The sequence below is a fragment of the Apteryx mantelli genome, chromosome 4 (assembly GCF_036417845.1).
Source record: "Apteryx mantelli isolate bAptMan1 chromosome 4, bAptMan1.hap1, whole genome shotgun sequence".
Classification (NCBI taxonomy): Eukaryota; Metazoa; Chordata; class Aves; order Apterygiformes; family Apterygidae; genus Apteryx; species Apteryx mantelli.
In genome coordinates this window covers 35153618-35181439 of record NC_089981.1, presented here as the reverse complement: position 1 = coordinate 35181439, position 27822 = coordinate 35153618, and the positions used below count along the sequence as shown (strand labels likewise).

Sequence of the window (27822 nt, the reverse complement as noted above, 5' to 3'; positions counted from 1 at the left end):
AACCTGACTTCCACGATGAGCCAACGCAGAGCACGGCAGGCGAGGGAGATGGGCTATTGCCTGTGCAGCTCAGCGGGTGGCCACTCTGCTGAACTGACTGGAGCTCTTCCAGCATCAGCATACTCCTTCCTAGCTATAAAAACATTTCACTTAGCTAGTCTGTAAAGCAGAAACAGAGATCAAAGTGACCAAGCTATGTCCTGATCAACTAGTATGCAACTCTTGAACCATCTACAGGTTTGTGCTTTTAACTGCTACTTGGATGCATAGAAGGTTTCCAAGATCATGTAATATCTTGATAATTAGACATGAGAGGATGAAAGAAATTACTGTTGAGATAGTAGATCTTCAAAATTGCTTTGGTGTGTCCATACAGCCTCTCTCTTGCCCTGGCATTTACTGGCTTTCCAGGCACGGGGTCTGTTGAAAGACCATGCATCTAGCAAGTGACGCTGCAAAATGTGGAAATGGATTGAATCTATTTGGCAATTAAATCTCTGTTACCAGTTTTCTAACCACCTCAGGTACATCCCAGGCAAGTACAAGACTCAGGATTTGTAGACACCTCCACAGTTAAAGACTTTAAAGTGATGGGAGTGATTTTCATTATGATTCTTCAGATAAAGTTTCAAAATTAGGTCACTCTTAAGTTTCCTTTAGCTGAAAAATCTGACATTTTGATCAGAATCATCTACGATTTGCCTGTTACATGTAGGCAGGAAGTTCAGGAAAAAACTTTATATGAGTACAGGTTACTTTTTCTGTACTGGAAGGACAAAATCTGCCAGTGATAATCAGGCAAGAACTTGATAAAGTATTCACAAAAAATACACCAAAATAAACAAAAACTGTCCATGAGGAAGGGAGAAAGGAGGTAAAAGAATGAATTAATTCCACATCATGCCTTCTTATCATAACACAGTTTCACACCATGACACTATGACAACAGACTGCTCTCAGAGTCAGCCAATTTCTTTCTCGGAGTTCAGAGACCACGCATTTACCTCCAGTGTTCAGGATGCATCTTTTCTACTTTTCCTTTCTGTCTAAATATCCAAGACATTTTCAGAGCTATGTCTGACTCTTCTGAAGATTTGAATTTGGAACTGGCTACCTGTGTGCATGCACGTATGCGTGCTTGGTCTCATATTCCAGTTCCAGAAACAGAAAGGGGGAGCTGGACCGAATTGTACCAGTACTGTTTGGGGGGATCTGTAATTGGAGAGGTCTAGCCTGACAGCCTCTGAGCAAGCTCACCACTTAGCCTCCAGAAGTTTCTTGTCTGGTTTATACTTTAAGTCAGCCCTAACCTGGCAGCTCAGGCAGCATAATGAATTCAGGCTTGTAAGATGGGTCTTTGAGCTTAACACCACAAAGTTCAACCTCCAGGCCATTTAGCTAAACCAGCTTCTGTGTTTGTGCCTGTGAAAATAATGCTGAATGCTGAAACTAAAAGACGACAGATAAGGGGAAAGCTTCAATTGCCTCTTTCAAAACGCACTTACAGCAGAACAACCAGTCAAGTCTTGGGATCCCAACAGACAACCATGCCAAGTTTCAAAATTAACATGTAGAAACAGGAACTATAAAGGAACTTCCTCACCTCCTAAAAATAATGGAATTTACTCAACCTACTAGCATTTTTTCCCTCTACCAGGAAAAATACACAACTATCAAGCACAGTGAGAAGTTTCTAAGCTACAGAAACATTTTTCTTAAAACAGCAGGCTTGAAACTCACCCAGAATTAAACTGATTTAGGACTCACATAGATAAGAAAACATTAATTATACACAAGTTAGCCAACATGTTTTTAAATACCATTTAGCATCTAGCACAGACCAAGCAGGTGATGTTTAAAAATATCTTGGCTGACTGCGGTTAATTCTACTTGGGAGTCTTTGCCTAAAGGTCTGTCTTGACTAGAATTTAAAGGTGCAAGTTACAACATGTCAACACGCATTCTGAAGCTCCAGCATACACAAGGCAGTAAACATTTGTAATATATGCTAGTTGGTTGAGTTGAAGCTTAGGCTCTTAACTTGCTAATACATGTGAAACCTACACCTTACATTTTCTTCATTAGTATTTTACCTCCTGGAATTCAGGCTGGCTGGAGCAACTGAAGAAACTACCTCCTCCAGCTGTTCAAATATTCAGAGCTGGCAGAAGGGTGAAGAGCGCTCACCGGCTTCCAACCCAGTGTCAGCTGGCTATTTCTGAAATACCAAAATATGTCTAAACTGGCTGCCTTTATAACAGAGCCAAGGCAGAGAGTTCTCAGTTTGCTGCACAGCTTCTGCTGTGGGAGTAGCATGGACAGATATGGGGTGGTAATGTCTGCTATTGTACCAGCTAGTTTCACAAGAGATGTTTAACCACAGCCTCAGTTACCACATGTCAGCTAACGCAAGTTATCAAGACAGCTTTTCTCATGAAGATTCATCCTTACTTTTCTACTCAAAACAAGCCCCCTCTCTCTAACTTCCCACTCCAAATCTAAGACTACTTAGGTTTATGAAAGGGAGAGGAATTACACCATCTTATCAACATTCCCACACTACCTTGAAAACACTTTTAAAATAGCCCTGTCTAAAAGACCTAACACTGAGGAACAAAAACCACGCCTTCCACCAAATGCTTCATAGTCAGGTGAGAAAAGATATTACATCCCAAATTAACAGAGCTGAGCCCTGGTGGCCTTGGCATAGCTCCAAGACATGTCTTATTCATAAAACAAAAGTAATAAAAAAGCAAGACACTCTCCCCTCATCCCCGAGGATAATACAACTTAGTGCTGATGCAGAAATTGGAAGGAAGAGGACCATCTAAATTATACACTGAAAGAGACACTACAAAAGCAAGCAGCTGCAACATTTCAGCCAGGTGGTCATCTTCAGCTGCAGTCAAGAGGAAAAATAACTCCAGTCATTTCCCTCGCAGATACTTCCTGATTACAACCTTATGGCAAAAACACCTCACTTTCCACTGCCAGTATGTATTTTAATTAATCCTTATGTTCTCAAAATATACTTTGTCAATTAAAAGCCATGATGAGAGCATTTGGGTTGGGTGGGGGAGGAGAGGTTTGAGAAAGACTTTTTAGTGCTGTAAACAGCATGGATATTAAAGAGTCAGGCAAATTCTCAGTCATACTATTTCTTTTCCTGAAAAATTACAGTTGCTTTCTATTCTGTTGGCTCTGTTCATTCATCTGTCAAGAAGTACATGTTAGCCTTCTCTTTCAGAAAAGGAGAAAACTCATCAATCCATATTTTCCATGTATCACTTTATTTCCCTACTTTCACCAACTAAATAAAAATCTTAATGGAATTTGTCTTTGATCAAAAAAGAAACCTGAGCGTAGTGCCATAGAAGAGAGACTGTTTCATATTACATATGAACACAAAACAAAAACAGAACAGACACTGGCAGCAGCATACATCTGCCAGGTAATCAAACACTGCTGTTTCCGTGCAGCATTACTGAGCACGATACACTTTTCCAAATCACAACATTCAGCGAGCAGCGAGCATCCTCAGCAGCCCCCGCAGAGAAGCGCAGAGCCCTGCCGCAGGGCTGCCTGAGAGCAGGCGGTTTGCAGGCGACCGACGCTGCCGTTCTGACAACGCCGCATTCGTGTCACCGGCCATCTGAAGCCACGCAGCAGGACAGCTTGCTCAGCTATATCCCCCTACTGGCTCTCATGCTGACCAGAAGCCAGTGTGTCAAAACCTTATTTAAAACTTTGCTCATCAGCGCAGGGCAAATAAGGAGTCAACAATTTAAAAGGTTAAGAGTGGAAATCAGAACAAGGTAAAAAGGTCATTAAGTCAAGGAGACATTTGCTTTCTTCGAGTGAAGCAAGTTTCTGAAGTCAGACTGGAAAACTGTCCAAGAATAAAAATTGTTTTGATTTGCCTTGCCCTGATGAGTGAGTGCCTTTTGGTTACTTTGGCAAATCGTTCACTAATATAGTGAATGGAAGTCATACAGTTAAAATCCTTCAGACTACCTCAGAAGGCTTTAGATATTAAAAAGAACTAAAACAGTTTAGAGAAGTATCAAAACATAGCACAGCCTGGCTCTTCTAGTTAAAAATTCACATTGGAAAATGGTTTCTGCTTTCTAAAAACACTACATTATCTAACTATATTTTCCTCTTCTAGCTTTCTATATATACTTTAAGGTGTGGTTAGAAAACTGCAGCCAAATTCTTCAAGGATTTTCAGTTTCCATATCAAGTTTAGGGCTGCAGCATATTTATGTTAACATTTTCTGGAGAATACACTTCATTAACTTCTGTGGCAAAACCCTTGGTGGTCTGCTCCTCGCTGACTCTGACCATTGCTGTTTCAATCATTTGCAAATTACTTCCAGATGGGTATCAGTTACACAGAGATGGAGAATTTTTATAACATTTATAAATAGTGCAAGAATCCTGCAGAAATATGATAAGTGCACTATGCAGCAACACGCACGAGGCTGTGAACAGGGGCACATGCAGCACATAACCCAACAGGCTGATTCTGCCTGCAGATTAGCTAGAGTTCCTTTGTTTGTACCTGCTCGCAATATTCAGGTATGAGCATATCTTAAAGGTACAAAAACTCAGATTATACCTGCGAATCTGATGCTTCACATGAGAGCCAGTTACCTAAATGCAGCCATTTTGTGTCATTTTAGATGACCTCTTCCACCTGGCCTCCAGCTGCCGTTCCCGAAGGCCATCGGTCTCCCCTCTGCATCAGATCTGCCAGCCTTGTGTGCAGATGTCTCGGATAACCTAGCACAGCTAAAAATGGCACTGGATGCCTACATTTAGGCACCCAAATCACTCCTTTAGTGACGCTGAAGACACCTTTTAATCAAGCAGACAGCTTTTACAAATCTGGCCTGCTACTTCTCCTTTCATTCTTTGCTAGCACTCATTTTAGGATTCGAAAAATGATCCTCTTTGAAGTCTGTCAGGACTACCAAAGAGTTTATTGCTTAAGGAAACGACAACCCCCATTTTAAACTAGTCCCACTGCATTTATAAATCCATGCTCTCCATACATGCACTGTGCAAGATACAGTTGCCTACATAATACATCTAATTGCCTCCCCATTTATGTTCAATTAAATTCTGTGATATTATTTTGCAATATTAATTAACTGTCAGGGGCTAATCTCCTGAAGCATTTGATAAACAGAAGTAAGTAGGGCTAAAGCACAGCATAAATTCTCATAACGGGAAATGTGTCTGGAGCTGGTCTTCTGGATGAAGAGTTAGTAGATTCCACAGCGGTGTGGTACTAACTGTATTCTCATTAGCTTGTGGGATTTTCGTTTGCTTTAGGCATTTAATTCTTGGGAAAAGTTCTAGATGGAAAAATTACTTTTAACACAGATTTCAACACCACTTAGCTTTAACTCTGTCTCTTTTTCTTTGGCATTAAGTTGCACACCCAGGTTCCTGTGCTGGAAAAGCAACTTTGCTAGTGCCTGGCAGTCAGAATTTGAATCTGTTCAACTATAAAAATAATCCAGGAAGAAATTCTGAAAATCATCTTTGAGTGGAGAGGGAAAATTGTGGTTGTACAACGGGAAGTACAACCATTTGTTTAATTCTGTTAACAGCCAGGAAAAGTAAAGACCAGAAAAATTCTGTTCCCTGTCCCATAGAAAACAAGCAATCTGCAGAATGAAGCAAAAACATGTCACGTTTGGAGCCAGCCATTTACACTGCTTTTGTTCATATTTACTTCAGTCTATTGCAACCCTTCTGGGAAGAATGTGAACTGAAGCAAGGGAACCTGGAGTTGACTTGAGCATGGATGACCATAGTCAGGTCTTTATGCATACGGAAGAACTACTGCCTCATTTCACTGCCCGTGGACATGTCCAGAAGCTCTGCAAAGAGGCTTCAAATTGTACACAGACTGCTGCAAAAAATTATTAACAACTTGCACGTCTAGGTTAATATTTTTCAACTGAGAGATTTCTAAGAGAAGTAGTGTACACAGATATTGCCTACTTATGAATCTGCTCTCTTGACCATTTTCCTGTCTTTTTGCATCAGCGATAGCTTTTGAATTGGAGAGAGTTTTTCTTTTTGCCCTGCTGGAGATTCTCCTACCTCTGCAGCATAATTCTGCTGTCTGGTGTTTCTAAGGTAAGAAGAGGGTATGGATAAAACAACAAGTTGATTATCTACCCTGACACGCATGGTTATTTTCCCAAATCTTGCCTTCCAAAGTAGGAACATCACCTTAAAACAGCTACCACTTGTAGGAGGTAACTTGCACATAAAATGAAAATTATTATTTTTTTCTTCTGTACTAAGGAATTACCATCGATTTGCCAAACACCATTTTTATTCTAAATTTTTTTCAGAAGTTGCTTTAACATATCAAATAAGCATATCAGGAATGATTTAAAGCTGCTGGGTGTTCAGATGTAATTCTGAGCTTCATGTTGGTCTATTTCTTTTGCAAACTAAAATGCTGGAATTTAGGGGGACAATGAGGTACATGTAGCAAATGGGTCTTAGGCAGTAAGCACAATACATGGTGGCTGAAGGCTCTGCCTTTTCTCTTTACCTCCTGACACACCCCAGGGTTTATGGAAGTTGCACAATACGCACACCCACCAGTTAGGTTTTATTACTTAATTACTTACAGGAAAAAACGAAGGCTCCCACAGTCAGCTGAAGTTAGGGGGTGGGGTGGGGAAAAGAGACTTGTTTGTTTTTTACACTTTTGGTGTGAAAACAACTAAAGAACTTGGAAGAAAAATCTGGACTACCAACATAGTCTTACAAAATAAAATACAAAAATACATTAGCACATAAAAAGCACATAGGGAGTGTTAGCCGAAGCAAACCCTGAGCCAACTAACCCTCTCCAGCCCCCTAATTTTATTTTATTTTATTTTTTAATGTAATAGGCTTTTCATGCCATAGAGCAGCCTGTCTTAAACTGTGTTACTGTTACACATACACAATCTGAAATCCTGGTAAGTCTGTTTTACTTCATGAGATATTCTAGACCATATTGTAAATTTAAGTATTATCTAAAACCAGAGGGAATGGAACAGAACCTGCTAAGCACGTAGTAAGGTATTACACGCACAATTCACCTGACATGAATAAATTAATCCGCACTTCACAATGGTACTGACCTGAACCAGGACTACTTAAAAGGCAGTGAAAATGGAGACATTTAAGAGTATAAGTAATGGTAGCCACCACAATATCAGGATATAAGAGTGACCAAAATTGCAAGGAGAGGGAGAACACTATTAGACTAACCAGCGTAGCTGGGGGGGCAAGGGAAAAAACAGATTAGGTTTCAGGAACACAAGTCTTTCTTCAGGAGCAACTAACCCATCTCTACCTATTTCTCAATACCCTGTTTCTATTAAAGTATGGTGGACATATGTGTTAAAGCAGTTAACTAGGAGTCAAAAGGTTCTGGGTTATATTTGTAGTTTTGCCAGGAGGTTAATATATCCTGTTGCCTTCCACAAATGGCTCTCACTCTTCGTTTCAGTTTCCTCATCTATAAAGTAGGAGCAATGCTTCCCTACTTCATAAGGGTTTGTCTCTTTCTGGGAAATGAACTGTTCTTTCCTTGAGAGAATTTTTAATAAATGCATCTCAAGACAGAATTCATAGTTCCAGTCTAGACAAAGTCACAAATGTGGACAGCCTTGTTTTGTATTTTAAGTGTTCTTTGTTTTGAGAAATGCTACTTACTCTGTCACTGCGAAAATGCAAGAGAAATAAGACAAAAACATTGCAACTTGCTTTATCTATTGCTTACTGGAAGTTCTCAATGCTCTCTGGCAAAGGCTGAACCATTACCCTCTCTTTATAGATACGGAAGCTAAGGCACACAGAAGTCACTTGTCACATAATAGTACTTATTAAAGTAGTAACTGAAAGTTAAAGTCTTCTCCCTCTTTATTGACTCTGGAAACAGTCAGACAGCTCTGAAACATAATTTAACCCAGGGCTATGCTGCTAAAGGGTGCTTCAGCTTTGCTAAGGCATCTCAGTTAAGATATCAGCTCAAGAAAATGCCAGGCATACGAGTTCTAGTGCAGTGCAATGATTAAAGTTCAGAAGTATAAGTATCACCTAATTAAAACCTAAGGATAAAGCTATGAAGAGGGCAGGACAAGAGGGAATTTCTGCAGGGGAAATGAAGAACAAAATGTCCTGTACCATAGACCTTCAGTTTCTAATGCAGCTCAAGTGTGCTTGCAAACACTGCATCTGCAGCCTACAGGGGTAATGGGAGTAAGCTGTTCAGTAAATGAAACAACATACATTTTATGGAAGTTATGCAACAGCTATACTGTAGCTCCATCGGAAACAATGGTAATTACACACCTCTCGTGTTATCTTTGGATAACACTATAATTAGTATGTGTCACCACTGCAGTCAAGATTAAAATAATTACTGTAAAAAGTCCTTTGTAAGTAGCATTCACTGTTCCGGTTTCCAAATATGTACAGGATTTTTTCCCTCTTTTTAAAAGGTATAATTGCTTTCTCTGTTCACAGCTCAACTCAATATTATTTCCCCACCCACTTTCTATACACATCTGATACTGTTGCTAGCAAAAACTTAATTTGTGTTAAATACTTACAGCTCTTCCAAGTAAGGAAAGTTCTTAAATGCATCCTCCGGTAGCCTTGTGATGTTATTCATGCTGATATCTCTGGGAGAGAAGAAATAAAGGTATGTCAATAAACAGAAAGGATTTTTACACTTCAGCACAAGGAGGAGGAAAAAAGTCTATTCAGATAGTATGATAACAGAAAAAAGCATTGTAGCATCAAACAGTACATCTATTTCTTGAAATTTGCATGCTAAACTCTCAAAGCACAGTAATTTGAGAATCCAGTCACACCAAAGGCCAATATAATAAGAAGTTGAAACAAAATGTTTTCTGATACCTGTAAACAAGAAAAATGATGGTGCATCTACAGGGCTATGTATATTGGGAAGAGGCTCAACAGCTAATTTTCACCAGCTTGCACATGCATATAATTTTAACAAGTATGATTAAGAGTGTTCTAAAACCACTGCCTATAAAAATAATAAATAATAAAAAAAAAGATTGTGACCACCTATCATTTCCATCCCACAGTGTCTAAAAAATATAAAACACACACCCATGTGTTGGGACTTAATAAAATAAAGAGCTTCTTGGCAAACATGGCTTCTGGAGCAACTGACTAGAATAGCAGAAACATGTCCTAGCTCTACCGCAGTCATATTTCTACAAAACCTATAGAAGTCCTCGAGGTAAGAGTTTTAAGCAGATTTCATGTTCTGTCCATGAACGGAGGCGGGCGGGCAGCAAGTGCATACACGCCAGGTATGCAGACCAGTTCAGTTTCTGTCTTTCAGAACGAGCTGTAAGTGGCAAACTCAGTGCCATCACTTCACATCCACATAATCATCATGGATAATCTGATCCTAAAGCAACTTATTACTCAATATGAACAAAAGCAGCATGAAAACAATTCAATTTGACAATTAAGCTAATAACTACCTAACAATTAATGACATAACCCAATAAACTTACTTTCCATTGTATTACTATTTTTTTAAATATAGTTTAAAGAGCAACTCAGTTGTAGTTATTAGTACAGCCTTCCAAATTCCCTTGTGCTTGCTGTCTTCCAAATGAAGGAAGGAGGGAAACTTCTCTAGCATCTAAGTGCCATCTCCCCATATATTGGGAGGAAAAACAAACAAACAAAACCAAACAACTTCTTCCTTCTCACCAACATCCAACAAGTGTCACTGAAGTTCTTGCATGAAGAGCTGAAGAGCTAGTGACTGCACATGAGACAGCAGATTTTGTTCGCACATACCTCTGCCCTAACTCAATCAACTTCACTGTTTTATCCCCAAGGCTTGCAAGAAGCCATACACCAAATAGCACACACTTTACCTTCTTTCTGTGTTATAATACATCCAGTGCCTGTTTCACTGAACTGCATGGCATTAATAGAAGTCAGAATTCAACCTTCAATAAGCAACACTTCTCCCCATGACTCTCGGCAGCCCGTTCTTTTCTGCTCTCCATTACCCACCTGCACCACTCTCTACCTATTCTTGAAAAATCAGGTCTTCTGCAGCCCACTATCACACCCACAAACATTCAGTTGAGCTATAGCTTTACGCTACTAACTCAAATGTAAAATACACACTGTCCAAGTCAGAGGGCAAGCAACTCACTCCAGATGAGAGAATCCATCACCACAAACTTCCTGAGCTCATCCCCTTTGCTGACACGAGGAGGAGGAATGAAAGAGATAATAACATCTAACACAGTTCATTAAAAAAAAGTCTCCCTTTGCAGACTGACAGTAGAATACACTATATAAAATACACTATATAAAAAAGTGGCATAGTAACTGGGGGGAGGGAGGGGGGAGGGGAGGAACAATTCCCCCCCCCCACTGCAGTTGACAATGTCAACTGATGTCAGTGAACATACGTTGACGTTAGTGAGCACCTGGTGACTGGATTCGCTGCTCCCCTGAATGGGCAGCAGAGGCCCCTAGCTGGCACTGACATTAACATTACACTGTTCACGTTAAACCTAAGTGCAATTGTTCAACTAAATGTTTATTAAACAGCAAGCCAAATCTTCACTTCACATACCCCAGTGTAAACCAAGAGAGCTATTCCTCAGCGGTTGTTAAGAGTTCACTAAAGTAAATCAAGAGCAATGGAGATCAAAATAAGGTTCAGTGCACATAAAACAAATCCAGTTGTGAAAGATGATCAAAAATATTCACTGCAGCACAATACAGACTTCTTCGCTAAATTCCGGAAGGAGCTGAATTAGAGATGATTTATTTCCAAATTCTCCAGTCTGCATGTTTTAAATGGTGCTTTGTATCTCAGTAGCAGCCTGGGTACCATGAGATGTTGCAGTTACTGTGGGAGGACACTTTCCTTCTGGTGCAGAAAAGTAAATAAAAGTATCAGATACATGAATCGTCAGCTGTCTGCTCCACAGGAGGCTGCAACTTTTACTCCCCCCTCCACACACACACACTTTTCAAATTGTCACGAATACACACATTTCACACATCCGAGATAGTCCTTTCCTTTCCGAATGACTACACACACCCTTCCAATGCTTAAATAAGCAAGCATTTATGACTTGGGCAAAAGAAAAAAAAAAAGAGAGAGCAAGAGCACAGAGACCCTAAATGAATCGTAAGAAACGGTAAACTACGCAAGAAATTACAACTTGTATTTTCCTCAGTCTCTTAGAAGACTATCTAGGTGATATAAAAACCATATTATTGTATACCATAATAAGTGGTGGTAGTAAAAATATGCTGACAGTACATATCATCAGAAAGCACTTTACAAATGGATACACATTACTTCGTCAAGGACTTTGAATGCAACCACGTTTGTCGTGCAACACGATAGCTGTTTTTCTCTGGGATTTGAAATTAGCAAAGAATGTTTTGCCTGTAGCTCCAAATGTTGTTAGCAGCTATAATTTTAACATGAGGAGTAGACTACTTGGATTTCAACACTAAATAGACTACCTTAGTAATGAAGAACTGAAAAGCATCATCAAAACCCACAAATTCTACTAGAATTTATTTTCAGTGAAATTACATTTATAACAAAAACAGTCAAAAAAATGGAGAATCTAGGAGACTCTCCATGTAATTAAGACAAAATATTAGTACAGGACTGGATATGTCAAAGGAGCCACCATTGAGAAGCTGCCCTACTCCACAGGATCACTCTCCCCCCATATATTCTTCCACCTCTATTAAGAAAAGTCCTCAGACATATGAGCCTAGAGTTCAGTTAAGGTTCATAAAAAGAAAACAAAAGTTATTTTCAAAGAATGAACAAAACCAGTATCAAGAAATACTTTCTCCATCTCCAGCACTGTCCAGTGGAGTGATGCGTAAGTTCTATCACAAACTAAAATGATCACATCAGCAGTTGTCTAATGCCATATTTTAGCAGGAATACAACAATTTTCATTTTGGAACTTGTTATTATTACATGCAGGCCTAAGTCCCTAAGAACAGAGCAACATTTAAAACCTTCTGAGCACTGTATGTGTATATAAAACCCCCCAAAACAAAACTTGCCCTAAATTTTACTGGTACACTGAAGTTCAGACTAAACATCTAAAAAGCTCATCTTAAATTACTTGTTCTTTCATCAGTTAGCAGTATAATCTGTCACTTGCAACAACTTAAATCTCTGTCTCAAAATTAAAGCCAGCTCCAAGGCTTAATTTGGGTTTTCCCTGGGAAGTACAAAACATACAGAAACAATATCTTTAAGAAGAAAAACAGTAGAACAGGGATGAAGTGGTTCTACACTCCAGAGCTGTCAGAAAAACGAGCAAAAGGAATGGTGATATATCTCCCTTACAAGCAATCTAATGGCTTCCAGGGTTCATCAACACTTGAGGCACTTTCATGCTCTTTTCCATGCATTTGGAACCGAGGCTGGTGCTAAATATAGGTGCTCATTATCTCTGCTTTACTGCAGTGCACACAGGTGGTTTCTTACAAAGTTTTAGCTTGGGTTTTACTCAGATTTCATAGTTTAAAAAAAAAAAATCAATTAATAAAAATCCCCTTGACACTTCCCACTCGTTTAATTTAGCTTAAACCCACTGGCAATTGTCTGAAGCTCATATAAAGTAAATGTGTTAGAAAGTTTTGCCACGCAGTAATTTGCACTGGCTCAGTGGAGTTGCTTGAAAACAGAGCCCAAGTCAAAAGAGCCGTCTTCTCCAGGGCCCAGCTGGGGGGCCCGAAGGGTCTGCACAGAGCCCCAGCCCTCTCGCCCCTTCCCCATCCTGCTAAAAGCCAAAGCTGCTCCTCACATCTGCCAAGGGCTCTTTCCCCAACCTGCTCCACACAAGCTGTGTTGGACTGGTGTAACAAATCCTGGTGCAGTCGCAGTACAACTACCTGCACGCAATGGCTCAGCGCTGCCAAAAGCGGCGGTCCCCGTTCACCCCACCCCAACGCCGCCGTCTCCATTCCCTCTCTCTGCCACCTCTGGCGCTCAGGCTAACACCACCGCAAGCCAGTTCAGGCGGTTAAGCCAGCAAAACACATTTCAGGGGGATTTTCCCCGAATTCAGCGTCCCCATTGAGCTATGGGACGAGACCTGGCCCTGAAACCAGGGCGAGGGCCGCGGCGCAAGTGCCCGGGGTAGGACTGCGCCTCTCGGCAGTTAGCCATTAACTTGCCTTATCTGCACTGCAAAGCCACGTGAAATCCTTGCTCGCCTTACCCGAGACAGGCTAGGGCGTGAGCAGGCAAGGAGCTGGCATCAAAACGCTCCTGAAGAGTGGCCAAAGGTGGTAACCTCTTTAGCAAGAATAAGCTGCTTTTAGGGGAGAGCGTGAATCACGGCCCTACAGGAACAATTAGTTTCGCCATTTCAGGTGGAATAGACGCAACGCCGGTACACAAACACAGCAATACTCCCTCCTACAGCAGCATTGCTGCCCTGGCTGGATTTCTGAATGACAAATAAGGCTCACGCGCTTGGTGAGAAGAGCCGCAGCAGCCTATCCCAGCCACTCACGAGTTTCAGTCTTCTTCCAGCGTCGATCCAAATAAACTGTTTTGTTTGAATCCTAAGCTTACAGCCAGCTAAGTTCATGACTGGGATTCAGGTACAGCCTGGCTCAGGTTATCCAGGATAGTGTGAGAAAGCCAATCTACAGTATTCATATGTACATTTTACTGTTGGAGGCTGAAATGAAGGTAAAAAAAAAAAAAAAAAACACACACAAGTAAAACAAGTAGCTTGAAGAAGCCTGCTGAAACTGCTGTTTCATTATCCAAGTAGTGCACAGTAATTTTTACAGGACAAAGGTGAAAAATCGAGCAACAGCATTCCCGCAGTTACTTGCTACCTCTGTCTTTAGCCAGTTTCAGTAGATCCCTTCAGGTTATTCTGACGATTACTATAATCTTTGTTGTTAGCTTAGTTTAATGAAGCCTCCTACTTTTACCTAAAACAGAAACATCAACATGTATCTTTAAAAATACATATATAGATAGATAGACGTAGATGCTAGACAGCAAGAAGGCTGCACCACTTTTCATATCTTGAATGGAAACATGTTAATTCTCTTAGATTAAAAAAAAAAAAAAGGCAGAAAGAAACTCTTATTTATCTCTAGAAAGTGGCTTAAGTTACAGCTTTCATTAGGGGTATCATGCAAAAAAAGACAGTTACATAAAATGCACAACACTCCACAGGGTCACATGCAGGGCACAGGTAGGTTTCTGTCTCATTTTGTAATACATAAAATTGCCTGACCCTGTTAGATTTATCCAAAATGTCCAAGATCGTTCTTCCTGAAATGCCGGAGTGGGAGTCTAGCTAGGAAGGACAACTGACTGCAGACAGCCGGGATAGGGGAGGGCAGACAATAATTCTTGCATGACAAGAAGAGCTGTAGCCATAAAGAGGGAATACAAAAATGGAAAAAACACAGACTTCCTGTAGAGGGCTACAGAAAAGACATGCAAAAATGGTAAATAAATTGGCCCAAGATATAGGCAGAGAAAGCTAAAAAGCTACAGTAACTAATGGGCATTTAAGAGGAAAGCCATACTGGTCTCTCTAAACTGAGGGACATTCAGCTGCAACAACCTTTACTGACGTGAACTCCCATCCTTCCCTGCACCTTGAGCTGACAGGTCTCGTACATTAGCCAAAGAAAGCCTCCTCGCCACTCAGCGCTGATGTGCTGGTGGGTCTCCTGGGAGCCGCCTGCCCTGTGCTGCCTGCCCTGCCTTCTCGCCTCGGCTGCCCACACTCGAGCCCACACTGCACTTCCCACCACATCTGTACACATCTGGAAGCACGCTAGGGACCAAAACCACTCCATTTCGTAAAAATGATCTTAAGCCTGAAGACACAAAATACCTACCTACAGAAAAGGAAAATTAGATCTCAGCCAGACCCAGCAGAGTCTGGCCACTCAAAAAAATAAAACCAAAACCCTCTCCTGTGCTTCCCTATACTTCATTAACAGCTAGCTTTTTTGCCTCTCCACCTGATCTCGATCTTTTGAGAGGTTTAGGAGGGAAGTGGGAGAGCGAAGGAGAGAGAAGAGTGTTTGTTGAAGGAAAGACGATCATGTTTCAACAAGGCACCTTTAAAAACCTACAAAATACTCCCTCTGAGCAAGCTCAACCTGTTTGCTGATAGATAATAGCATGTAATACTGTAGGCTCCATTCTGTCTTTTCCAAGGTCTGGGCCCTCTGCCACTGCATTATTTAATTATAACACTTACAAAATGATTTAAGCAGAGTTATCTATATTTGAATATAGCCCTCCTACATACTTGTACAAGAAACATTAGGTAAAAGGTCTTAATCTTATGTAAAATTCCAGGTAGTAACACTGATCCAGCTTCAGTAGTACTAGGAAAAGTTGAAGCTGTTAATGTTTTTAAATACCATGTTAAATTAACCAGATCATTGAAACGTAAGTCAACGCGATGTTGGAAAATACTCAGCAACAATTAGCCATCCATTACCACTGGGACCACTAACATGGATAATGTCCCAATTATGTCCACATAGGCGACGATCAACAAGACAAAGCAACAGACATTTTTCTTAGTATACGGGACCAACAATATGATATTCCTTGTCTGTTTAATTAAAAAAAAAAAAAAAAGAGCAAAAGACAAATATACGTAACTGTATGGCAGTGATTCTTTAGGTCACTGCTTTGAATCCAGCCGAGTTTACACCAGCATTAACCAACCGCACTACTAAAAAGGGCGCTCCACTCTGAAAATGTAAATCAGCGCAAGCACCAAGGGTACCTATCTCCAAGTCTTGTTGTTGGAAGTTATTTATAGCCAACAAAGAATGACAATTAAATAATACACAAAGCACTTCTGGTTAAAACAACGGCTTCAGAGGAACGCCGTGCACAGCTCATACTGGGTTCCTGCACTGGTTCTCGTTCGATCCGCAGGGAACCGGCTCAGCCAACTACAAAGGCAGAAACCAACTTGGCCAAAAGCAGTGAGCCCTTTTCCCAGCACAACTCCCTAGCCCAGCTCCCGCGGGGGCCAGAGCCACCGCAGGGAGGTCCCCGCACACAGAGACAGCGGAGAAGAGGGTCCAGGGCAGGAGCAGAGGTCCAGGAGGATCCCGGGGACTCGAGCTCAGGTTGGCTTCAAGGGTTCACGGTACTGTAGTCACACCAAGGCACATTCAGTGCAGAATTCCTCGTAGGGAAATGCTCACATGATGACAGGCAATTTTCTATCCAATCACATCTCACTAGGCAGGCTTAGATGAGACCAAGAGCTGAATTAGATCCCAGTTTTGGAACTACTTTTCTATTTAACCAGTTCCTCAGGATGAATACAAAAACACTCAAGGGACAAAGAAAAGCTTGCCCTAACACTGTCCTGTGTCTTAATCATATTCTGTATGTAATACAGTATAAGTATAGAAAGCCTAGAGGATCAGCAATAAATTATAGTCAAATTCACTCAATTGAGAAGAAAAACAAGTCATTATTTTATTTGCTGTATCTTCCTGATAACAAGAAGCAAACAATTATCTTCCAGAGGCTTCACAACTACTATTCTATACAGTAACTGTGAATCCAATTAACACAGCAAAAATTCAAGGGTATATTACATGCAGACATGCCAACCCAAACAGCTAAAAATCATGAACAGGAGTCAAACAAACATCAGGCAAAGGAAAGATGGTGTTTACAGAGGGGCTTACACTAGGAAAGTGTTTCAGCTTGCAAGAGCGTTTGAGTTTAATAGTAAAGTAATAGCCTGAGTAATTAATTTCTTACCTTTTCCATACTACATACTTCTAGTATTGCTAGGTTTGGCTATCTTAGCCTATACTATTAGTTAACATTCATATGGTAATAGCACACTGATGCCCTGATGTGTTAAACTGGCATTATACCTAAAATTCACATTTTCCTGTTTCTTACAAGGTCTACACGACTGTCAGTGCTCATCTCCCAGCAGAAGAGGCTCAGCTCAAGGGCACCTCTGGGTATGCCAACAACCAGGACTCCACAGTACCCCATATCCTCCAAATCTTACTGCCAGATCCCAACACACTTTCTCCATCCAATCTTCATCTACTGCTCCTTTTAAATTTAACATTGACAAGTTTTTAAATGGTAAATGAAATGGAGCACTTGAAACAAAATTTTGCATTATTAAAGATTTTTCCTGCTTGTCTATCTCTCCCCATTAATCTTAAATATGGTCCTATTGCCTCAGAAGTGTTCACAGAGAACTCCAACACTTAAAGCACAGAAACATTTTCTGTATTCACAGCCCATTTTATATTCACAATAAGCATACTAGGCATGCAATTTTTTTTCATTTATGAGCATGCTTCCTTTTCCACTTCATCTAGGAAACATTTTTGTAAGAAAGGAAATATTCAAATATTCAAAGCTTTAGTCAACATCTGCTGTGATTTGCTAGGCAAGTCACCAGGATTAAGTGTTATTAAGAATATTAAGTCACCACACGGTTACATTCCCACCCAGCAAATACACTTGCCATTTCCTAAGTACTCGTGCTATCTCTCTAATGAGCACAACATCTTATCATCTACTATTTGTATTGCAACAAGAAGCTAAGAGCCCTAGTTCAACATGTCAGCATGACTGGCACTGTACAAATTACACAGTTGGGGACACTCCTCACCTGGACGAGTTTGCTATTTAAACGGACAAGACCAACAGCACAGGAGGGAAAACAGGCACGGAGAGGGGAAGCAACTTGCCCAAATAACAGAGCAGCCACAAACAGAGCAGCCACAAGCAAAGCCTGGAGCCGACCTCACCTTCTCCAGACGCTTCCCCCTTCTCATCCACTAGACCAAGCTACTGCCTGTAATATCCTTTCCAAAACAAAGACAGGGACTGTGGAAGGAAATTATATCCAAATTCTAAAACAAAAAGAGAGGGAAAATAAAGACTGAAATACTTTTTTTTTAAGCAGGCAGCCAGGACAGGAGAATGCTGTGACCGTTTCTCATTTGCAAGAGGGTGAGCTCAATGTATTTGGTAGAGACAGAAAGAAATTATGATCTGACAGCTATTCAAGCAGTCTATACGCAAAGTTTTCATCCCCTCTTCTGTGGGCTGCAAATTAACTGCAGCACACGTGTGACCACTCACTTGTGGACGTTAAAGCACTTTACATGCTTTTTCAGGGGTGCAATCAGACCTCTGAATATCAGCAAATCCTGGTCATTAGAGGGGACCAAGATACTCAGAAGCTTTAAGGAATGGAGTACACGGAGCCCTTTTTCAGTAAAAGTACCTAAAATACATCTACATTCTGTCAACACTGTAGAGCCTTGAGCATTTGGCCAAAGGAAGACCTACATTTTCACTGACAGCTACAGAAAGCCTGAAAAATTTCAGACAGGTCTGCTCCTGCAACAGAATTAACAACCCCATCTTCCCCCACCATATTTGTAAGTTATTTCTCTTTTCCTCCTCCTTCCCATGTCACATCAACCTGTTTTTTCCTTCCATCATGATGTCTCAGCTTTCTTTCAGACACAGTAACTAGCTCTAATGTACCCTATTCATATGCCAATCAAGCCATCACCAAGATCTTAGCAAGAACAATACTTGTATGCAAAGACCTATTTTGAACTGGTTTTTGAGTCACTGTGGGCCAGCCATTAAGCAATCACACATACGGTTAATGTCCTATGTTGACATATGGTGTGGAATTAACCAAGAAAAAAATTCCACTGCATTATTATGAAAGAGAACGTAGCCTGGAATAGTAATATAGTACAAGTTAACATGCTCTTCAGTTAATTTTTAAGAGCCACATGTTTGCTGTGGATCACAGGTTGAAGGAAGCTTATTGTAAACTGTAGGAATAAACAAAACGTCTTTCAGCTGAAGAGTATTTCCCTCACATTTCCCTCACATAGTTAACGAGTATTTATTGTAGAGAGTAAAATGATGTATTATTCATGATTTTATAATTATTTACTCTTTGGAAAAGAGTAGTGCCAGGGGACTGACTACAAAAATCAGGCCATGACTGTGACAGGCACAGTAGACAAGCAGTTTGAGGGGCAAACCTGTACTGAGAGGCTCCTCATTTTACTTATTCCCATTTTGTGATGGATATCCATAACTGACCTGTGCAAGATCATGAAGTCTGTGAAGGAAACAGAACGGGAACTCACACCATGCATGTCCCTGCTCTGTAACCAATCTTGTGTATTCTACTACAAGCAAAATGCTTAGTAGGGAGGTGTGGTTACAGAGTAACTGACTTCAAAGTTTTATATAAAAATATAAAGTAACATTATTATGCAAGGCTCCAAGACCAAAAGCAGTCTAAAATGTTGGAAAAGTCATAATAATAAAGTATTAGGTAAATAATCCCCTCAGAATTGCAGCCATATTAGATAACACAGACCACAGTGATTTGGGGAGTGCAGCAGGACAGTTAAAATGTTAGGACTCTTTCCCACCCCAAGCATCTTTGCCAGACAGACTCAGTGTGTCCTGCAACTGGCTTGGAAGTTCTTGAAGGGGATCAAACCTAAGCAGTAAAATTATTTTATGCAAAAAACAGCACCACAGAGTTTTCTGATTTCCTACTATGTGCAAAACTGTTATCAAAATCTTATGAGATGTAACAATGCCTAACACCACCACTGTTTTATATCCTTTCTAAAATACTCTCACTTTAGTAAATTGGTAGAAGAAAGAACTGCTTCTATGCCACTACTGAAATAAGTTGAAACACTGACAGCAAAAGCCCTGGTCCTGCAATCTAGGGTATTTGGCAGGCTGTGAGGATTTCCAAGGGACAGAAGACTTCCCACACAGAACAAATTGTGGAATAAGGACCAAAGCAACTCAAATACATTAATGTTTCTGCCTTCAGCTCCGTATTTTGCTTTATTTTAACATCAGCCTGTTACTTAAGAATTAAACATCTCCTGTGAATATTATTAACAAATCAATTTACTTGTACAACTTCTCAATTCTCCCTATGGTACATATTCTGAAGAACATTTATATCATAAACCAACAAATAACTCAATGCACTGTTTTCCATTTAGCCTATTGCGCGCCTTCTACACTTAATCCAGCTTGCAATAGGAAGTCTCTTCCCAGCTAGTCTCCCAACTGTTTCTAGGTATCATAGCTCAGCTTAAATGTGCAGTTGATACAGACTGTAAACATGGCAGTGCAATCTTTGGGTAGAAGTAATCAAATTGCTGTTCTCACATCATCGATACTCAATATTTCACTAACATGTTTTTTAGATATGGGAAAGTATGAGGAATATTTGTAATGCCTGAATCTCATTTAACAATAATCCCTGCCAACTGGCTGGGATAACACCTCTCCAGATAAGGGGCTTGAATCTGGGAGCATGTCAGCCCAGACACCTGCATCTAAACCATCTATTATCACTCTCTTATTTGTTGGAAAGACTCGAGGCTATTTGTAAAAGCCAGTAAAGGTAAGCGGAAGGTTTTTTTACTCCGTAGGTCTCCACATGTAAATTCGACAACTGAGGTCTTGTGATTGAGAAAAGGAGACTGCAGCAACAGGTTACACATTCAAAGCTGCATCCTACTACACCCTCCAGGGTGTAGTTACACGATATGTTTTCTTTCTGACAAAGAAAGTTGGCATATATTCCCACCACTTACCACCTCCACTGTGCAACTGTTTATAGGCAGCATGCTGTAATCAGATGATTATAATAATAAGGGTTTAAACAAAAACACTTCTGTTTTTTTTCATTCTTTGTCTTTTTTTTAAACCAGATCAAGTTAGCTTTCCTCTATACAGCATGGCGTCACAGAGAGTTACATGAGCACAACTGTGGGGGCAGCAACTGAAATGGAAGCAGCCATGAGGAAAGGTGCTGAAGGAGACGACAGTGTGAGCTTATTGCCAAAAGAAAACAGAACATGTAGCTACACCTTCAATGAAATCAACACTAAATTCCTCAAACAAGTTTTACTGAAAGATATTTGTCATATTTTAAGTAAATACAGTTTAACGCTGTTTGCAGCCAAGTTAAAATAAGCAAGTATCGGCAGTTGCGAGAACTGTCCTTACTATCTCTGAGTCATATTTAACCATCAACCATGTGGGTAACTAAGTAATTCTTAAATGACTCTTTAACTTTGTATTTTCTTTAATGAGGTATTTAAGTGAGCCCCAGCTTAAAGACATACAGAATTTTAATTTAAAGCACACTTTACTAAACTGATACAGACACTTTACACACGACAAAGTCAAGGTTTTGCACACTATTACTGTTGAAGTTCTCAAATATTTTTTACTTATCAAAAACTTTGGTGAACAACCGCTGCTGAAATACTAAGATCACCACCAGACTAGGTAATCTAACAAGTTTAAGATTTGTTTCCCCCACCCACCTTTCCCCCTCCAATCTCAGATCCGTATTTCATACCTACGTGAACGTACAACACATTTCATTCCACGTAACAATTTCAAGGGCAATTCTATAAAATTTAAACTGCCTAAAAAGGGTGTGCAGAGCTAAGTTCGCCCTTTGGACTCCAAGGACACCACATCTCCCTCCGCCTAGCAACAGAGCATTGACTACCACAAACATTTCAAACCGCCTGCTCCTCGGAGAAGGACGATATCCTCCTAGTCACGGCGCTGGACACAGATCCACCCAAGCTCAGCTCCTTGCTCCAGTACAGACTCCTCTTGTGGGTTTGGACAGGTTGCTTCCCCTTTCCAAGCCCCAGATGCCGTACTCAAAAGGAGAATAATCTTTTCCACATCTCTGAGAAATACTGTGAGGATAAAGCCACTGGTGTTTTTGAGCTGTCCAGACAGAGCCCAACACTTAAACCTGTTTACGCTGATAGAAAAGCAGTGCTATCATTATATGCATATATATTTATATAAAAGTCCTCTGTAGTATTTTCATTCTGTTGCAAAGAGAGAATATGAACAGCTACAAACCCAGTTTCATTAAAATGCTAACCTTAGTAACTGTATTTTGAATTTTATTCATTTTCTTCTAGTTTATTTTGGTCTCCTAGTCTGTCCCACCCAATGATTAGAAAGCAATCTGAGCCTCTAAAGTCTGTGCAAGCCCTACATTTTTAGAAGACTACAGAAAAAAAAAGTAAAGTATATGAACACAGTCACTGATACCGCTAAGCCAGAACACAAAATGTAAACATTTCTTTCACTCTCCAAACATACACGCAATAGCTTTAGCATTTAAGAATTTTTTCACTTACATATAACTTAGATGAGACTAAAAATTATTTCTGGCAAAAAAGCTTTTATTGCAATACAACATTACAATTATCTTTATACTGTGGGAAAACCAAAAGCACACAATATTGCTTTGTAGTGTCAAAACAGATTTCATGGCAGCACCTACAACTGCCTTTATAGAACCAAACATGCTTTTATATAGCAATTTTCAAGGTATTTTAAAGTAGCTGATGAAGCATGAGCAAGATAGTTTTGATAAGAGGATTTGAAAATTTCTGGTCACCAATTATTGCATAGTTGTTTAACAGGAGAGTAATTTCCAGTTTAAGGCATTTGAAGGATTAAAGCCTGCCTAAAGTTTTCTGAAGTTTCCAGCATAGCAGCATTCATGTGTGTTAATATACAACTCTTATGTGTCAGTCAGGAAACTGTACATTCAACGAACAGCAAAGTGAGGGTTGTTGCATACTGATAAGACACGTGGCTAAATCCAAACGTCACTAGCTACTTAGGAGCTTCCAGTCATTTTGAAATATGCTCATTTCTGCTACATTCCCCTTAATTTGAGATGTGTGGCCAAGTTCCTTACACATATGAAAACATGGCTTGAACATCCACTCTTACTTCGCAGTGAACCTTAAATAGGAATCAAAATGAAGGCTGCACAAAATGTCTGGCAGGACACTTAGGGAAGAGTTATACATTCCGCTTCTACTTCAACAGGACAGTAATGGAACAAGGACTTCGAACAAGTATTTCAACCTAATTTCATCTTTTTCTTATATAAAGAAAGCATCAGGAACTATTTTGTTCTTGTCTGACTAAACACAGAACACCTCATTTCAAGAGGTAAAGCTTCACGTATGCTTTGTCTTCTTGTGAACAACCACAGCTCCTCAGTGAGCAAGGACAACTCCTCGGGGGTCAAAGTTATGTAGCTTTTAATAATTCCTTTCAAACTGCATTTGCTACCTTCTCAAAGGAAGGTGATCTGTATCAAAATCCAGTAACTACAGTAACAGCAGTGCCTGTTGTAGTTTGCATACATAATGGTGGGTTTTCTACCCCAAAATCTGCAGTAAAACCTACCTGGTGTTACAAACATTGGGGCAAAAATAGAAGTCAGTATTCCACTGCTTTTCCAATTTCTCCACAAACTGTTCCTCTCTCCCAAATGACACACAGACTAATTCTACTTCTTGTATAAGTAACATTCAGGCTTCGAGAACACAGCCGTATCCTGAACAACACGAACAACTCTCCCCCAGCCTCCCACCATGCAGAGCAATGTTTCACACCTAGGCGTCACTGCTTGCTGGAGCTTAAGACTGCAAGAAGTTGTTTCACTGACAATCCTGCTGTTTAATCACTCCCTCTAAAAGGCTACCAAAAGGCTAGCTAGGCCCCTAGACTGAAAAAAGACAGTCACCCTTTTTAATTCGCAGAACACCTGCATGTACAGCCATCCCTGCCAACACGGCACAACCAGCCTCGCAGGGCTGCTCACGTACGCATCATCTCAGACAGCTTTGGGAACCTGGCAGAGGTACAGCCCTACTGCTGACACCAGCCAACAGGTGACAAACGCTCCGAGCGCTGCATCCTCAGGCACTGCCAGAAGGCTGAAGTGAGGCTGTATGTGAAGTGTTAAGTCCACGGGGGAGTAACTATAACTTCAGTCTGTGTGTTGGCAATAGAGCAGAACCCGGTAAGAGCAGTCAAACCTGCAGGTAACAAGCCACCTATTAAAAATTCTCTTCATCCAGACTGATTATTTTCCTTTATACAATCCAACTGAAAGCATAAAAACTCTTCTTTATGCACTGAGAGATGCACAATGAATGACCTCATTTTGCTTTCACCTTCAAAAGACAGAGGACAAAAGGCAGACTCTCCTTTCACCAGCAGCATAAAGCCATATAAGATCAGGAACATGGCCTTCTTTTACATTACTATAAACCATGCCTAAGTGCAGATTTTAGACAGCTATGCAGAGAGGCTGCCACAAACAACCTACAGTAATCATTGACATGCCTACTGAGAAGCTAACGTGCTAAGACATTTTTCAGTGTATCAAATTAAGATGGATAACTCTGAATAAGACATGGGTCTTTAATCAAAATTAGCCCCCAATTGAAGACTCTTCTGGTATCAAAACAGTGAACCTGATTCTTCATCAACTGAGTCTTTCAGGCATTCAAACTACAACTATACAATTAAACAAAGAAATTTTGGTGGAAAGGAAGAAAAGTTTTGAGTTATTAAAGCAAGGGTTGTAGGTAAAGATAATTTACTGGACCAATTGATAGAGCTGTGGGGAAAGAGGGACAAGTTTCAGGCACACAGATGCTTTTTGGGGTCTCTAATTCTATACACACATTTATTTCGTAGTTCTAAGGCTTCCTGCTAACCTGCACATGCTGTCCTTCAGTAAGTACAACACACAAAGTAGCTAGCACAGCATGAGCTGGCAGCCATAAGAGGGTTAATGCATGCTGCACACCAATTAAAAAAACCCAATAGTTAAAATTAACTGCAATTACAAAAAAAAAAAAATCACCTTCACACACAAAAAAGCTGAGTATGTGAGTATGCTGTTAGCACAGGGAATCCGACCATTTACACAATCCCATTCCAAGCCAACACATTCACAGTAGTTTTCAATAAACATCTACACAAGTCACCGGAGGGGGGAAAAAAAAAAGAATCTGTTTTCTTTCATACAATTCCACAAAAATAACTGTCATCACAACCATCCTTGTGGTAGAAAAGTCCATATTTGCCTGCAGTCAAACCCGTCTGCAGCTGTCCTATGGAAAAGACAGCCAATAATTGGCTTCTTTCACCTCTGTTAACCACGAACAAAAGTGTCATTGAGTTCCCAAACGGACAGATTGCACCAATGGATGGTCAGCTAGTCGAGCCAATGGGCTGGAATAACAATAACCCTGTAGCATTTTCTTTTTCCTTTTGTTTAGTCTTTCAAAGCCCTTAATTAAGACCCTCACAAAGCACCCCTACAGGCTTCTTTCAATGAGGCATTACACGCCTGTTTTCTTGTATTTAAGGAAGAAAAGTAACAGGGATTTCTGAAACACATTAAGCAGTATACACAATTTCCATGTATTCACAAATGAAATACTGTTGCATTTTAGCTTTTAAATATTATCATCAGTAAAAAGAGGCTGAGGTTTACAGTGTCCTCTCTTTGCAGTACGTTCCTTGCCATTTTAAGAAAAAAATACAGGCAGCCATAAATCTGACATAACTAAAACTTCTCACCCACATCCATCACAAGCCAGCGGCTCCCAAAATGAAGGCAACTGGTATGCATGTTGATGAAACATCCCTCGGCATCCTGAAGCAGACAGCTGAGAAAGCACTTGGTAATGCAGGCAACTAATTTGTTGAGACTGAACATGATGCACTGGTACTGTTTGAAAACCAGTACTTCTAACTGCTAAGGTACGCCGTGCTGTTTTTAGTGGCTTCACATACAGTTGCATATGTGCTTCTATTTAATACACATGCAGGTAAGTTTTATTTAGGTATTTACAACTGAACTGATGTAACGCAAGCGTCTGCACATTAGGCAGGACATGGCTTCTCAGCAGTGCAGGCAGTCTCTGTTCAACAGAAATTCCCTCTTAACCATTCATAGCTACAGAAATTTACAGTATTCAAGCAAACAGCAGCAACTCCTCTCTTACGGAATATCCCCCTCCAATTATAAGTGGGGAACAAAGCAGTTTGAAGAAAGCACCAATAAATTATTATCCCCATAAGTCTAGGCTACCTAGTCGCCTGGTCCTTCTCCCCTCCAGGACAGCCCGAGTGACAAGCGAGCGCGGCAGCTTTTCTGGTAGGGCACCAAGCGAGCGTGGTGACGAGGGGCAGGGGAGGGAGGCGAGGAGCAGGCAGAGCAAACGCCTAACGCGGCCGTCATCCCGCATCCCGCCCTCGCTTCCAAGCCCTCCCGCGCAGGGCCCTCTCCACCGGCTTGCAAGCGCGCAGCCTAGGGGCCCCTTCCCTGCAGCAGGCTGCCCGACCGACAGGAGACACAGCCCAAAACTACCAAAACCACTGTCAGTGGGCGTCTTCATATCAAGGAAGCACAGGACAGTCTGAGGTTCTGGTAACCTTCAAAACGCTTGCTCCCTAGCAGGAAAACAGGAACAATATATTTTTTTTAACTGACAACCCCCCCCCCCCCCCGACACACACACACAAGCGAAGCGGGAACAGAACAAAGGCATTTTTATTACTAACACCAATCTGAACTAATAAAAGGACCAACGGTTTAAAATTCTCCTCTCAGTATTACATACATATCCAGCAGACATTTGTTGAAAAGTATCACAGGTTTTAAAGATTTCATCGCATCTAGGCAAAATGGTATAAAATCAGTATAAAATAGGTAAAAATCAGTTCAGAAAATGATTTTTTTTTTTAAATAAATGTACCCCAAAATTAGCTGCTTCTGTCTACATTTACAATAGTCAAGAAAGTAATTTGTCTTTCAGGAACTGTAAGCTAGCAGCAGGGCTCAGTGATTTTGCTTTTTAAAAAAATACAAAAAACAAAAAAACCCAACAGACTGCCTAATTAGGTGTTATAGAGCAAAATCTCTTCTAGTCTTATCCTTAGGGCCCCAACAAATAATATATGACTCTCATCTGCCCTACACAGCCTTCTTGTTTCCTTTTAGCACAAGGCGACATTAGGTGGCTCTGATGCGAAGGCCTAACTCCAGGCCCACAGGTTTGGAAAGCCTGGCCGCAGGCCCATATTGGGCACACGGTACCCCTGAGCCTGGCAGAGCTCCACCACTGACGACGCAGGAGTTTGCTCCCCGGTGCTGTTACACTACGGACAGCGGCTGCGATTATTTGCCAGAGCAGCTCAGGAGGAATCCCTCATTAGCAGGAAAGAGCAACAAGAGCAAAATAATTTAAATTCATGAAGTGGCACATCAATTGTCATCCTAAGTACATCCAATACATAAATTACAACCCAAATTCATACTGTGCTGATAACAATGTTTCACAAGAGCATTTGATAGAAGACACTTCAAAACAAACACCAGAACAGCCCAAATTATGTTTCTACGTGTTATATAGCACAGCAAAGCAACAGAAATTCTTACTGGAACTAACATGAGCTACTGCAACACAATGTTAAAAAAGAAAAAAAAAAAAAAAACATACCTACAAGTAAAACACCTAGCATGCAAGTGATGAGGCTTGCTCTCACTGGGTGCATGTTCAACATGCAAGACAAAGATTTCGGTACTTAAGCAGCTAAGGTCTAAAAAAGGAGCGCTTTGCCAGGGGAAGCGTGGCAGCAGTTACAGAGCTTGGCAAAGGACATCTCCTTGCATACAAGCAGCTTTCATCAGGAAAGCTGCTCCTTTACCAGAACAGTGTCGTCCTCCCTCCTGCCGCCCATTTCTGCTCCACTTTCCCAAGCAAAATGAGCTGAACAGCAGAGGAAGAGCTTTG

The 27822-nt window shown here is 40.7% G+C and overlaps 1 protein-coding gene across 1 annotated transcript in view; it reads right to left on the bottom strand.

Moving 5' to 3' along the window:
- LGR4 (leucine rich repeat containing G protein-coupled receptor 4) overlaps positions 1 to 27822 on the bottom strand; it is an 81479-nt gene that overhangs the window by 37177 nt on the left and 16480 nt on the right. The window contains exon 2 of the mRNA XM_067296229.1: positions 8640 to 8711. Coding sequence (XP_067152330.1) covers positions 8640 to 8711 — 72 coding nt within the window. The remainder of the gene's footprint in view (positions 1 to 8639; positions 8712 to 27822) is intronic.